Genomic DNA, 12474 nt, shown 5'->3' with positions numbered 1-12474 from the left:
TTAATCATAACGTGTTTTGTTGTTTTGGTTTAGTGGGATCTGTGAACAAAGCTATTACGCTTTTTAAACCATGGCTTGTGGCTTAATTAGTATAATGCAAACCCACAGGTCTTTTTCATAATAGGAGAAAGATTATGCCTTGTTATTTTGTGGTTGATATTGAATAAAGGAAATTGCTCTTCACTTTAATAGATTCAAATGTTTTCCCTGGATAGAAAAGGCATCACATATCAAATATAAACTTTTCCATGTAGATTCTAGAATGAGCTGCAGAAATTTGAATTTTCAGCATCCAGATGGACTATTGATATTTAGGCTTCTCTAATGCAAGAATATTACATAGCAGAAAAAATTGGGAAAATTCATTTTAATTAAGCTCATGTTTTTATTGGTATCACCATGGAACATAACTCTAGGATGCAATATAGCTGGATTATTTGTTTAGAAGAATTATTTAAAAAAACTTGTCCAGAGTGGTTTACAAAATATTTTAAAAACCACAGCCCAAATCTTCAGTTTGAAACATAAAATAGAAAGCAAAAGCCATAGATAGTAGAAATACAAAACAAATTTCCTTATACCGGTAGCCCTTGGCTTACGACGACAATTGGGACTGGAATTTCCATTGCTAAGTAATGCAGTAATAAAGTGTGACTGCATTGCTTAGGGATGGCAATCCTTGCAGCCCCAGTTGTCATTGTTAATTGAATCCCACGATCATTAGGGAAGCAACTTCCTGCTAGCTTCCCACAACCAAAGTCAGTGGGAAGTTGCAAGACTTAGGCTGGCAGGCAGCTGCCAGGTAGGAGGGGGAGTGTGGGGGTGCAGAGGAGGGTTGGGGAAGGTGTGCAAGGGTGCAATACAGGTTGGGAGGGCGCATGGGGGTGCGCAAGAAGTGCCACGTGGGTTGGGGAGAGGGTGCAACGATGCGCGAGAGGCATGGGTTGGGGAAGGTATATGGGGGTTCACAAGAGATGCCACGTGGGTTGGTGAGGGGGCACAAGAGGTACAATGCAGGTCGGGGAGGGTGCGTGAGGTGCATGAGGGCAGAGGGGCTGGGGAAGGTGCACGGGTGGAGGAGACTTACCCCAGTGACTTGCGAGCTTCCCTGCTGGCTTCCCCATTGACTCTTTTCGCAGGGTGCATGGCAACTAAGTAAGTGCAAACAGGTTGCCAAGTGCCCAGATTGTGATCATGTGACCACAGGGGTGCTGGGATGGCTGTAACTCAGAGGATCAGTCATAACCACTATTCGTTCAGCACCATCGTAACTTTGAATGGTCCCTAAACGAATGGTCATAAGGCAAGGACTACCTGTAGGAGTATTTCAAGTTGGGCAATCTTTAGTATGCGATTGGGTCTGTAATTGTCATAAAGCAAGAGGTTTCATTTATTTATTTTAAATATTAGTCACTCTATAGCAAATGCCTTCAGGACAACATAGGGAAAAATAATAAAATAACAGTGAATTGACAGTGCTTAAAGAAAGGCAGGAATTTCTACCCCCCAAAAGACAAAATACTCTTTAAAACAACATAACACAAATACAAGAAAAAGAATTGGGTGCTAAAAGAATAAAAACAGATACCAACAAGATCTTTCTGGGAAGGTTATTCAATAGGCTTGGGGCCACGACTTCTGCATATGAGAACACTCAGATGAGGCTTTCTAATAATGACTCTGAGTTCAAGTAAGAGTATACAGAAAGAAGTGATCTTTCAAATAATAATATGCTATAACTTTGCTGTCAGTTTATTCAGTTGTTATTCCATAGTAGTTGAACTCTCAACAAGAATCTTTCCTCTCAAATGTCTCCCAGCTGAAATACTTATATTAGGCCCTTTCCATCACCTTTAACATAGCATTTTGTTTTTATAGCTGTTTATCCTCAGCCTCCTTATCTCTGCTTTTCCAACTGCTTTCCAACTTGACTTTGCTCACCCCAATAGAACTCCATACGTATCCTCTGTTGATTGGTTTCCCTTTTGTCCTCAATAGTCATCTTCCTTCTAGCAATTTTGCATTTTAAATATTTTTACATTGTTGCTATATTATTACCTAGTTGTGGCCTAATATATTTATTCTGATTTTGATTTTCATTATGATAGTTCAGTCAGTTGCTAAGGAACTAGAGCAAGACTGGCCTCAATTTGGTTGATTGTTTGACAGAAAACAATGACAGTGAAAATATTCCTGTTTAGTCCTTGCTGGGTTGGAAGTGAACCTTTAATCAAGGAAAGCATAACAATTAAACAATCAATTTGCATATTAACATATGTTTACATATTTCATTGAAGATCCTGAGTCTTCTATCAGTTTCTTCCATCAGAACATATTTAATAAAAAGCAAAGGTAACGTGTTTTGGCTTAGGAAAATATTTATTTTAAAAAACTTTTAAACTCTGCTTAAAGATTTTAGACAAATGCAAGGCTCTGAGGGTTCTTAAACAGACAACATATTATTAAAAGGTAGAAAGATGCACATTTTTATTCTATTAATAATCTTTAACTGTTTATAAAGACACAGATGGAAAGGTGTGAGGGAATGCTTATTATATTTGCAGATAACATTTGATAGAATAGCTAGAAAAAAGTAATAAAATTCAACACAATCATGAAAATTTAGAAAAATGAGTTAAAGTAACAGAATGAAATTTAACAGAAGCAAATGCAAAGTTCTTCATTTGGGCAACATAAAACAAGTGTATAGATATATAATGGGGGATACTTGGCTTGATAAAAAATTTTGTGAAAAAATATTGCAATAATAGTTCATTCTAAACTGAAGGTGACTTAGCAGTGTGGGGTGGCTGCAAAAAAGGAAAATGCACTCGTAGACTGCATCTAGTTTCCAAATCTTTTTATTCTGCAACTTGAATATTGTGTCCAGTTCTGGATTCTACACTTTAAGAAGGATTCAGACATATTGGAACAGATTCAAAGAAGAGTAGGAAATATGATCAGCAGAGCAGAAACTAAGTCTGATGATGAGTTTGAAAGAACTAGGAATGTTTAGTAAGGGTGCCACAGCAATTTTCAAATACTGGAAAGAATGTTGGAAAGAAATACTAAAGTCAAAACATGTTCAGAATTGTTTCAGAGAGTAGGATGTGGGAAGATGGTAACTTCCTAACTGTAAGATCAATTCAGCAGTGGACCTATTATCCAGTGATGGGTTGAGTTATCCTTCACTGGATGTGTCATGCAGAGATTACCCAATCATCTGTAATGGATTCTTTAATTTGGATTCCTACACCAGCTGAAGTTTGGATTAGGTGGCCTAATGATGCCTTCCAATTTGTATGATTCTATAATCTTTGAATTGGTGCAATGAAGATATTTCCTTAATATGAATTTAACAGGTTTTTATAATAATTTAAGTTCTTATTTCTCATTTAAAATATGGAAGGAAAAAAATCCTGAATCATACATTTATGTTTATAAACAGTTATACACACACACACAGACACACCTATATTTATTGAATTATTTTCTAATGGTAGAGTTTTGAATGTATGAAGTTTCTTTACACATATGTATATCTTCTTCTGTGCTTATCTGTTTAGGACTAGTCCATCATGTATGTAATCTCCTAATGGAAACCGCAGCTACATGCTTGGATGGTGATGATAAAAGCAACATCAAGACAACCAATATATTTATTGTCTCCTTGCTCAGTATACTGCATCGTATGTTGACATGTACAGCTAACATTGTTCGCTTAACACTACAGGTAAAGAGCCTGTTTTCTAGTAGAATGAACATAATTGAACAGAACTTTAGTCTCCTTCCTTTGAATGTTATTAGAGTCCCATTTACTAATCCAATTTTCACATGTAGGGGCTCATAAACAGAACACAAACATAACGGAATAAAAACAACATGTATTTTTATGGCTTAAATAATATGCATTCTCAATGAGTATACTTGATTAGCACTAGCTTTTTTATATAAAAATGGAAAATGGTATTGGTTGAAAAATTAACACAATAGCAAACAGTTTTAAAGATTATATTAACAATTATTTAAAAGTTATTTTTTTCTCTGTGAAATTTATTTCATAATTTTAACTTTCATTTTAATCATGAATTACTACAGCATGTTGAAATGCTGATTTGATGAGGATAGATATAAAAGGAGATCTGCTTTCCAATCTATGCTTCCAATTTAGAAGTTCTACAGGGTTAGAATATTTTGATCTTGAAAAGGCTAGGTAGGTGATAATTTTAATATTTTCTTCCTAAGACTCTTTATATTTTCTTTTATTAAGGCACAGAAATCTGGCACTGGAGGGGATACCCAAACTGCTGAAGATCTTCTCCTTATCAATAAACCCCTGACTGACTTGATTGGTTTGCTTATTCAGCTGGTAAGATCTCTTCTTTGTATATCTGTTAGAATGATGCTTCATTTGAATATCTAATTTAGCTGTCCCAAAGGTTTGGAAGAGATTACAACATGACAAACAGACTTAACCTATCCTGTATGCTCATACTGAGAGGGCCTGCTGAGGATCCTAGCTCATATGAAGTGAAAACAGTGGGAGGTTCAAGGTGGACTTTCTTTGTGGCAGCCCCCATGTTATGGAATCCTGTCTCCTGAACTTTGCGGAGCTCCTGCCTTGTTCTTTTTGCAAAATTGTTAAAACCACTTGTTCCAAAAGGCTTTTGGTGCAGATGGTGGACCTGGACTACCTTGATTGTTGACTTCTGTGGGTACTATTTATGTTGGCTAGTTTCATTGTATTTGTTTTTATTTTGTCATATTTTAAACTGCCCTGGGTTCTTTGAATTAAGTTGGTATATAAATACTTTTATGAATTAGACTGACATTCTATAGATGGAGGTTGTGCTATTAACAACGAGAGAAAGCTGGGAAGAGGCTTTTCTTCTGGTTTAATTCCTTTGTTTCTCAGTTTAAGGGATAGTGTATTTTCCTGGACAAGGTCTTTGTAAGATCAATTTGAATTTTAACAAGCTGGGCTAAAGCTTTGTGTCCCACTTCATTAGAATGATTGGCCCACAAAATGTCTGGAACTTGTTTTAAAGTGGAATCATCTAAAAGCTCAGGATGGCTTTCCTCCCAGGAGGCATTACCAGTAAAATCATTGCTGCTTCATTCTGGGAAGGTATATCTGAATATGTTCTGTCTGGCGTGCAATATATAGTGGCTCCTAATTTGTACAGCAAATCCCTTTCAGAGATATTTACAGAAAAGAGGGACTTAGGAGAAAGGCAGGCTGCTGAGAAATAAGTCCTGTAGACATAATGGATGGCTCAGATTGATTAGAAATTCCAACTGCATTTACCACAGAGCAGGAGAAACTAACATTTCAGAATTCTGAAGTTCTGACAGAATAAAAAGCGCCAGTATCTAGGAGGCAAAGGATGTTTTTCCTCCTATGGGTGCAGTTAATAAAGGGTTCAGAGACAGAAAGAAAAATAAAAAGAAGTAAGATGCTACCATCTGCACTAGCTTATTGAGGCAAACCCTCATTTGCAGGTTTAAGTATAATTTCTGTGTTATTCTTACGACAATTTTTTCTCCAATGCTCAGGATTTCCATAGGGATAACATAATCCTAGAAGTGCAGTAGAGGATGTTTGATCCACAAACTATAGGTTTCAGATTTGTCTCAGAGCTTGTTGCCTTTTGCTGTATCTAGTTGTGCCCTTTCCTTTATCTCACCTATATGAGTTTTGAAAGTGGGGACATTGCAGCTGACTCACTTGAAATGCTGTAAGCTCTCTCTCCAGCCTGCCTTTTTCTCATTTAGAAAATTTATTGCCTGAGTGGCCATTGTAACAATATCATTGGGGCTTTTTTTTTCTTTTTTGCCAGGATAGCAATATAGTTTTTAAATGCAGCTGAACCTTTGGCTATAGATCCTTTACAAAAAGTGTTACTAATATTGGGCAAATTGGGTTTATGTCAGAAAGTCATAAGTGCTGTGGATCTGGGTTCTTAAATATTCCATGAAATTGACTGGGTCTTTTCCTTTTTTTTTTTTTTTTTGCCTGCACCTCTGTATTTTATGCCAGTCCATAATAAGGGGATAGGCAATCAGAATGCTGTCTAAGATGGGATTTCTTCATTCAGCCATGCCATCTGTGCCAGGATCTACATCTGACCAGTTTACCTTTCTAAGTAACTGATCTCTGATAACATGGGATATAATTATTCTTAAGGTTTACATCTGCCTATGTTGTCTTCTTGGACTTTGAAGAAGGATAGAAAGAGTATGAATGCTTTTGAATTTTGGTATTGGAGAAGATCCAGTACCATGGACAGCCAAGAAAATAAACAAATGGATAATTGAACTATGATTATGTACCATCAAGTTGATGTCAACTCTTTGCAACCACATAGATTTTCTCCATGGTGTTCTGTCCCTAACCTGGTCTTATAATCAGCCAGAGCTCTTACACAAGGCACAAATGACCAGGCTCAAATTATGCAAATTTGACACATTATGCAAAGACCTACCTCTCTGGAGAAGGCTCTAAAGCAGGGAAAGGAAGAAAGAAAAAGAAGACAATCAGCAGTAAAGTGGATGGATTCAGCTACAGTGGCAATTAGTACACCATTGGAAGACCCGAAAGACCAGGTTAGGGACAGATCACCATGGAGAAAATCTATGTGGTTGCAAAGAGTTGACATCAACTTGATGGTACATAATCAGTCAAAAACAATGTTTTTGTAACAATGTAGCATTGGAAGACTATGGTCAACTCTTCTTTGAAGTTATTTGGCTGCTCCGGAATTGGAGAAACATTCCTAGTGAGAGCATTAAATCAGCAGGAGTCCAGGAGAGATGCACACTGGAAGAGAAGCGATGCTTGCATCAAATAACAAGTTTCATTACTACTGTAAAGAAGATTAAATATTTAGAAGTTTACCTGGCAAAAATAGTGATTTATTCAAAAGTAATTATCTATTAAGTTATAAAAGTATAACAGCAGATATTTCAAGATGGAAACACTAAATTTGTCTTGGTTGGGAAGTGTTGCACATTCTACCAAGACTCAGTTTTCTTTTTCAAATGTTCCCAGTACACACTGAAAAGAAAGTATTAAATAATTAACATAGTCTGACCCATCTAATACTGGCAGATAACTTTCTGACCCATCTAATACTGGCAGATAACTTTCAGACGACCTGGAAAACAGCTATCCAAAAGAAACTGAGTCTCTATGGGTTTTCCAACGATGCCATTTTGACTTTAGAGTTTGATCAAGCTAGGTCACTATTAAGGCAAAGGCTCTTAGATATAGAAGGCCAAGCAGAAACTGCTGTTTTTACCCATAATATAATTGCAAATAACCAAATTCTAGTGAACAAACCAGTCTCATACTTGTATCACATTACAGTCCCAAAATTCAGGAGAGCTTTATCCTTAGCTCGATTTAACACTCTCCCTACAGCTGTTTTAGAAGGAAGATTCAGGAAAATCCCTTATTTCGATATTGCCCCTGTGGTACGGGTGCCATTGAAACCACAGTCCATGTTCTCTTGTATTGTCAGTATTATAGGGACATTCGCTTTCAGCTGATTGCCCCTCTTTTAATTAAATTCCCTGGGCATTCCGATAATTTTTACTTGTATTATTTGTTAAATAATCAAGACAAATCTATTTCTTTAAAAATTGCAAAATTTTGCTATATAATATGTAAGTTTTACCTGCAAATGGTTGCTAATAGTTATTGATGGAAGGGGTAATATTGTTATTGTTATGTATGTATTTTTTTTGGTCAATGACTGAAATAAATATGATGATGATAACATAGACAATTAATGAACTATATATGGTGCAATAAAAGTCCAAGGATTGCAAATGTTGCAGGATGAGAGAGAGTGAGGAGGACTAGCAACTCTGAATTTCAGATTGTACTCTCATGCTAATTATTTAGCGTGAATCTCAGAATGGATTGTTTTCTCATGGCTCTGTTACCACTACAGAAGAGATAAGACTTCCAGATGTCTTGCGTAATCTTTGGGGTGATACAGAGAGAAATAAAAAATCTATAAGAGACAATGCAATAATATGTAATGATTGAATATTTGGGATAAATTTTGGGATAAATACAGGAAAGGAATGAGTCCAGGTTTTTCCGCTTAGCCTCATTTTTAAATGTTTATTTTTATGATGAGGAAGATACCAAAAAAATTGCTCAATGATAAAATAATAATTTGTTCAGATTGCAAGACTTAATTGTTTTATCTGGTCTACCCAACTGATTTCATTATCTTCAAAGAAAAAATATAGCATGAAAGAATTGCAGAAACATGGGGGAATACTAAGAGACTTGACAGACTTTGAAATTTTATAACATACAATTCTGAATATCTACTGGATTTGATTTATAAGTGAAATATGACTCAAATTTGGAACAGGTCAAATATTGCATGATTAAATGGATGCAGAATTTGAAAACATTAATAGAAATGCAATAATGGAAATTTCAGTGGAAGAAGCATAATAAATTTATCCTGAATATTTGAGAGAATTGGTACAAGATATTCTGCCATTGGCACATTACTCCAGTTTTGATTGCTAAAATGAATAATTCATTTTCTAAAATCAGCAGGTTGAATTATTTATTCATATGTAGTGGCAATGCTCTAAAGCTCAACAATTTTGGAAAATACTTCATATTATAATGAAACAAATTTTGAAAGTTGAATTTACTCTGCAACCTGCAATATTTTTATTAAATGTTACCAAACTGCATAGTCCTTCTAAGCATACTGAACTAGCTTTGGGTATGTTAACTGTAAGGGGATGCGGTGGCGCAGTGGCTTAATGATGCTGGAAGTTGTCGGCCAGAAATGGTCGACACTTCAGTGGTTCAAGCCCAAGCTCCATGCGGCGGGGTGAGCTCCCGTCTTACGCCCTCAGCTCCTGCCCACATAGCAGCTCGAAAGAGTAAGCAAGTAGATAAATAGGTACTCTTACCCTGATGGGAGGAAAAACTCTGGCGGCGCCTTGCATGGGAAAATGGGAATCGGTTGCTGGTTGCTGGAGGCAACGCAATGGAAGAGACTTGATTTCCTGCGACCACCAGTTGGGCTCTGCCCTAGGAAGGAGATAATGGCAAACCACTTCTGAAAAAACCTTGCCAGGAAAACTTCAGGGACTTGTCCAGGCAGTCTCCATAGAATCAGTCACAATTGAAAGTGGATTAAAAAAAAATGTTAACTGTAGCAAGAATAGTGCATGCTTCTTATTGGAAAAGATATTTGATCTTTCCTTGAAAAAATGGCTAATCAAGTTATGGAACTATTTTTCAGTGTCCAAAATAACTTTATAGTAAACCTGATGTAGAATTCAGTTCTAACTGGAAAACATTTTTGGACTACAACTTAATACATCAATTTGTACCATAAGACAAATTTGGGGTTTTTTATATTTAAAGTCTACATTTCAGTTTTATGAGGAATTTTATTTCTACTTTTAATTTAATTTATTACAGTTTATTCTACTAGTTAGTGATGCATACTGTGTTAACCAGGTATTCCTAGTTTAAAGTTTCGGAGTGATTTTTAATGTTTTCTTTAAAAAGTGATATATTTTGTAACTTTATGAGTAACCAATGATATATTGAAAACTAAGAAGCTGATGTTTACCTACTTGTATTTTATTATTCTTTTTATGTGTCATTTATTCTTATTAGAGTTATTAGAGTTCTTTAGGCTTGCAACTGTAGAAACCTGGCAGTGCCTGTCAGCTTCTGTTTCTCAAGTCTTGAATGCTAGCTACTATGAAGAGCTCTCCTTTTTCTTTTTATGCATGAGTAGTTCTTACAAATGGACTGTTTTGGCCATGCCCACTTCTTGGAAATCGCAGCCCTGGATTACAGAGGACCCAAGAGCCTTGTTCTATTTCTTTAAATGTTTACAAACAGATAACCCATAATGTGTACATATGAAGTGCATGGGAGTTCCTTTTTCTGGGGCACCCTGTTTATTTCCCATTTTAAAATCCTAGCATGTGTGCACATGCAGAAAGTTGGGAAGATAGAGATGACCAGGAGGTGTCCCTTCATTCTAAGTTATGTCAGAAAAGGAATTATGGAGTACATAGGGGTGGCAGCACCCCAAAGATCAGGCACAGAGAAAGAACAAGCAAGCAATATGCATGCATAAACACAAATCCAAAAATAAATTATTTGAGTTTTACCTTTTTTCTAAGTCAAATTGAACCCCTGGGATCATCTTGAGTTCTAATCTACCTACCCACCCACCCCAATTTTCCTGGTCTTCTTTTTTGCATAATCAAAACTGCTAGCACTCTTTGGCTTTTCACAAGCCTGGGTTCTTTAAAGCTTAAAGCTTAAACACTAGTTCCTGTTATTAAGCTTGCTTAAACATTCACTCTGTACGCAAAAGGAAACTGCACTGTATACTTATGGGAGAAAAGTTGTCTGCAGGCCTCATGAACTGCAGCTCCTCTCAGCCAAAAAAATATATATATGGCTCCCATCCCTTTAATTAAGTGGACATGAAGGAAAGGGATTTTGCTAGGCCCAGTAAGCCTTTTTCACATCCCTTACAACAGGCCAATCTCAGTGGGCCTGCAGAACTGTTAACAGAATTAATAGCACTTGCAGAAGGTTGAAAGGTAAGTGTATCTACAAGCATCTCTTCTATTATTATTACTATTACTATTTTACATATAGTCAACTTAAGGGGGCGAACATACCTAGTACAGTGGTACCTCGGGATACGAACGCCTCTACTAACGAACCTTTTGGGTTATGACCAGCTCCAGCCGCAAAAATTTACCTCGGTGTGCGAACTCCGCCTCGGGGTCATTTTTCCGCCCTGACACGTGGTCCGTGGCCATTTTTCCGCCCCTAACATGTGGTCCGCGGCCGTTCTCCCGCCACGCCGCGCCCGGCCGTTCTCCTGCCACGCCCGGCCGTTCTCCCACCGCGCCGCACCCAGCCGTTCTCCCGCCGTGCCGCGCCCGGCCTTTTTCCCGCTGCACCGCACCGCGCCCAGCTTTTTTCCCGCCGCGCGGCGCCCGGCCGTTCTCCCACCCCTGACGCATGGTCCGCGGACGCCAGAACGGATTAACGGTAATTACATTGAACCTTATGGGAAAATTTGCTTCGGGGTGCAACCAAATTCGGAGGGCGGAACGGATTAACCAGATTTACATTGAACCCTATGGGGAAATTTGCGTCGGGTTACGACCAACTCAGGATACGCCCAGAGTCACGGAACGCATTAAGTTCGTATCCTGAGGTACCACTGTACTTCTGCCTCCTGTTTTCCCCACAACAGTCCCCCATATATATTTCTTGTAGATAGGTAAACTTTAAATGAATTGAAGCAAAGGAGAAGAAACCATAGAAACGATGACAGAGAAATTCCCTGATTTCAAACTTTTGGTCAGGTACAAGTTGATCTTAGCTGAGCTCCATCTGAGACAGTATTTCTCAATCTCAGCAACTTTAAAATGCGTGGACTTCAACTTTCAGAATTCCTCAGCCAGCCACACTGATATGGGAGACTTCATCTCTTCAGTGGTGGGAGAAAATCCAGTAAAGTTGAGAATGCACTTGAATAATAATAGAAAAGTAGGGAGAGGTATTCAAAGGTAAAGAAACAAGAAGGAAAAAATATGGAGATAGCCATATCCTTTTCTAAAACCCAACACAACCATGAGTAACACAAAGGAAAACAAGAAGAGGGTTTTTTTCTTAAGGCTACAATAGCAAGAATAAAACGTAACAGAGTAAAAAGATACAGAAATATAACATTTCCACAACTGTAGGGAGCCCTTCATATAAAATTGAGTTTTAGAAGGTTCTGGAGAGGAGCTCAGGACCCACAGATATAGATGATCAAATGAAGAAGAATCATTCAACCACAGTTACAATAGACTGCCTATTCTTAATTAATGTAAAGAACAATGACTTTGATACATTTCTAAGAAAAATTGCCAACAACTGAAAAATTTAAAAATACTGTAATTAAATCATTTAGTTAAACTTAGTACTTCTAGATTTTTTGCAAAGGTTATTTTTTTACCTGAATTAAAGGTGACTGCACATCCTTCAAAAGTGCCCTCTGAAGTTTAATCAGATTGTTTAGCATGTTGCTTTACATCCTTTCCGTCATCTAGGTAGCCTTGAACCATTACTCTTATTCTTAAATGTTTTTATTTCAATTATTTAAAGATAACCCTTTATTATTTATAAACTGGTTACATCAACCATCAAGAGTGTTTTATCACATTATTTAGGGTTTCGTAGATTCTCAAGTCAATATGATTAACTGAAAGAATGTTTGGCTGGGAAAAAACAATACAAGATGTAAGAATAACAGGAATGTGTACTGTTTAGGAAATCAGTGCCGAAACAGTGATGCTGTGCAAGAAGAGAAACTGATAATCTGTAGGTATAAACTGAAAAGCATGTACCTATTAGACATAATAGCTAATAAGGTTTATTACTTCATACATTTT

At 37.1% G+C, this 12474-nt stretch overlaps 1 protein-coding gene and 1 long non-coding RNA gene across 7 annotated transcripts in view; one reads left to right on the top strand and one right to left on the bottom strand.

Annotated features, from left to right (window-relative positions):
• Positions 1-12474, top strand: part of ULK4 (unc-51 like kinase 4) — a 183322-nt gene that overhangs the window by 118964 nt on the left and 51884 nt on the right. For 2 of the 3 annotated variants that reach the window (XM_088150921.1, XM_088150922.1), the window contains 2 exons: positions 3567-3733; positions 4271-4369. In XM_088150921.1, coding sequence (XP_088007047.1) covers positions 3567-3733; positions 4271-4369 — 266 coding nt within the window. Of the gene's footprint in view, positions 1-3566; positions 3734-4270; positions 4370-12474 lie in introns of those variants that run through there. The other variant, XM_088150923.1, reaches the window with a different exon arrangement.
• LOC148214615 (uncharacterized) overlaps positions 1-12474 on the bottom strand; it is a 137894-nt gene that overhangs the window by 92755 nt on the left and 32665 nt on the right. Inside the window, exons 4-5 of one of the 4 annotated variants that reach the window (XR_015797961.1) lie at positions 8956-9076; positions 4376-6820 (exon numbers count right to left, since the gene is read on the bottom strand). The exons of 2 other annotated variants lie outside the window; for them this stretch is intronic. This is a non-coding gene — a long non-coding RNA (uncharacterized LOC148214615). Of the gene's footprint in view, positions 1-4375; positions 6821-8955; positions 9077-12474 lie in introns of those variants that run through there. One more of the 4 variants, XR_015797963.1, reaches the window with a different exon arrangement.

Source organism: Python bivittatus, unplaced genomic scaffold, assembly GCF_059951505.1.
Source record: "Python bivittatus isolate LINGU-HERP-01145 unplaced genomic scaffold, Pbiv_v1 ctg000610_np1212, whole genome shotgun sequence".
NCBI lineage: Eukaryota > Metazoa > Chordata > Lepidosauria > Squamata > Pythonidae > Python > Python bivittatus.
Note: the sequence above shows the minus strand (reverse complement) of the source record. Positions and strands in the feature narration are given on the sequence as shown.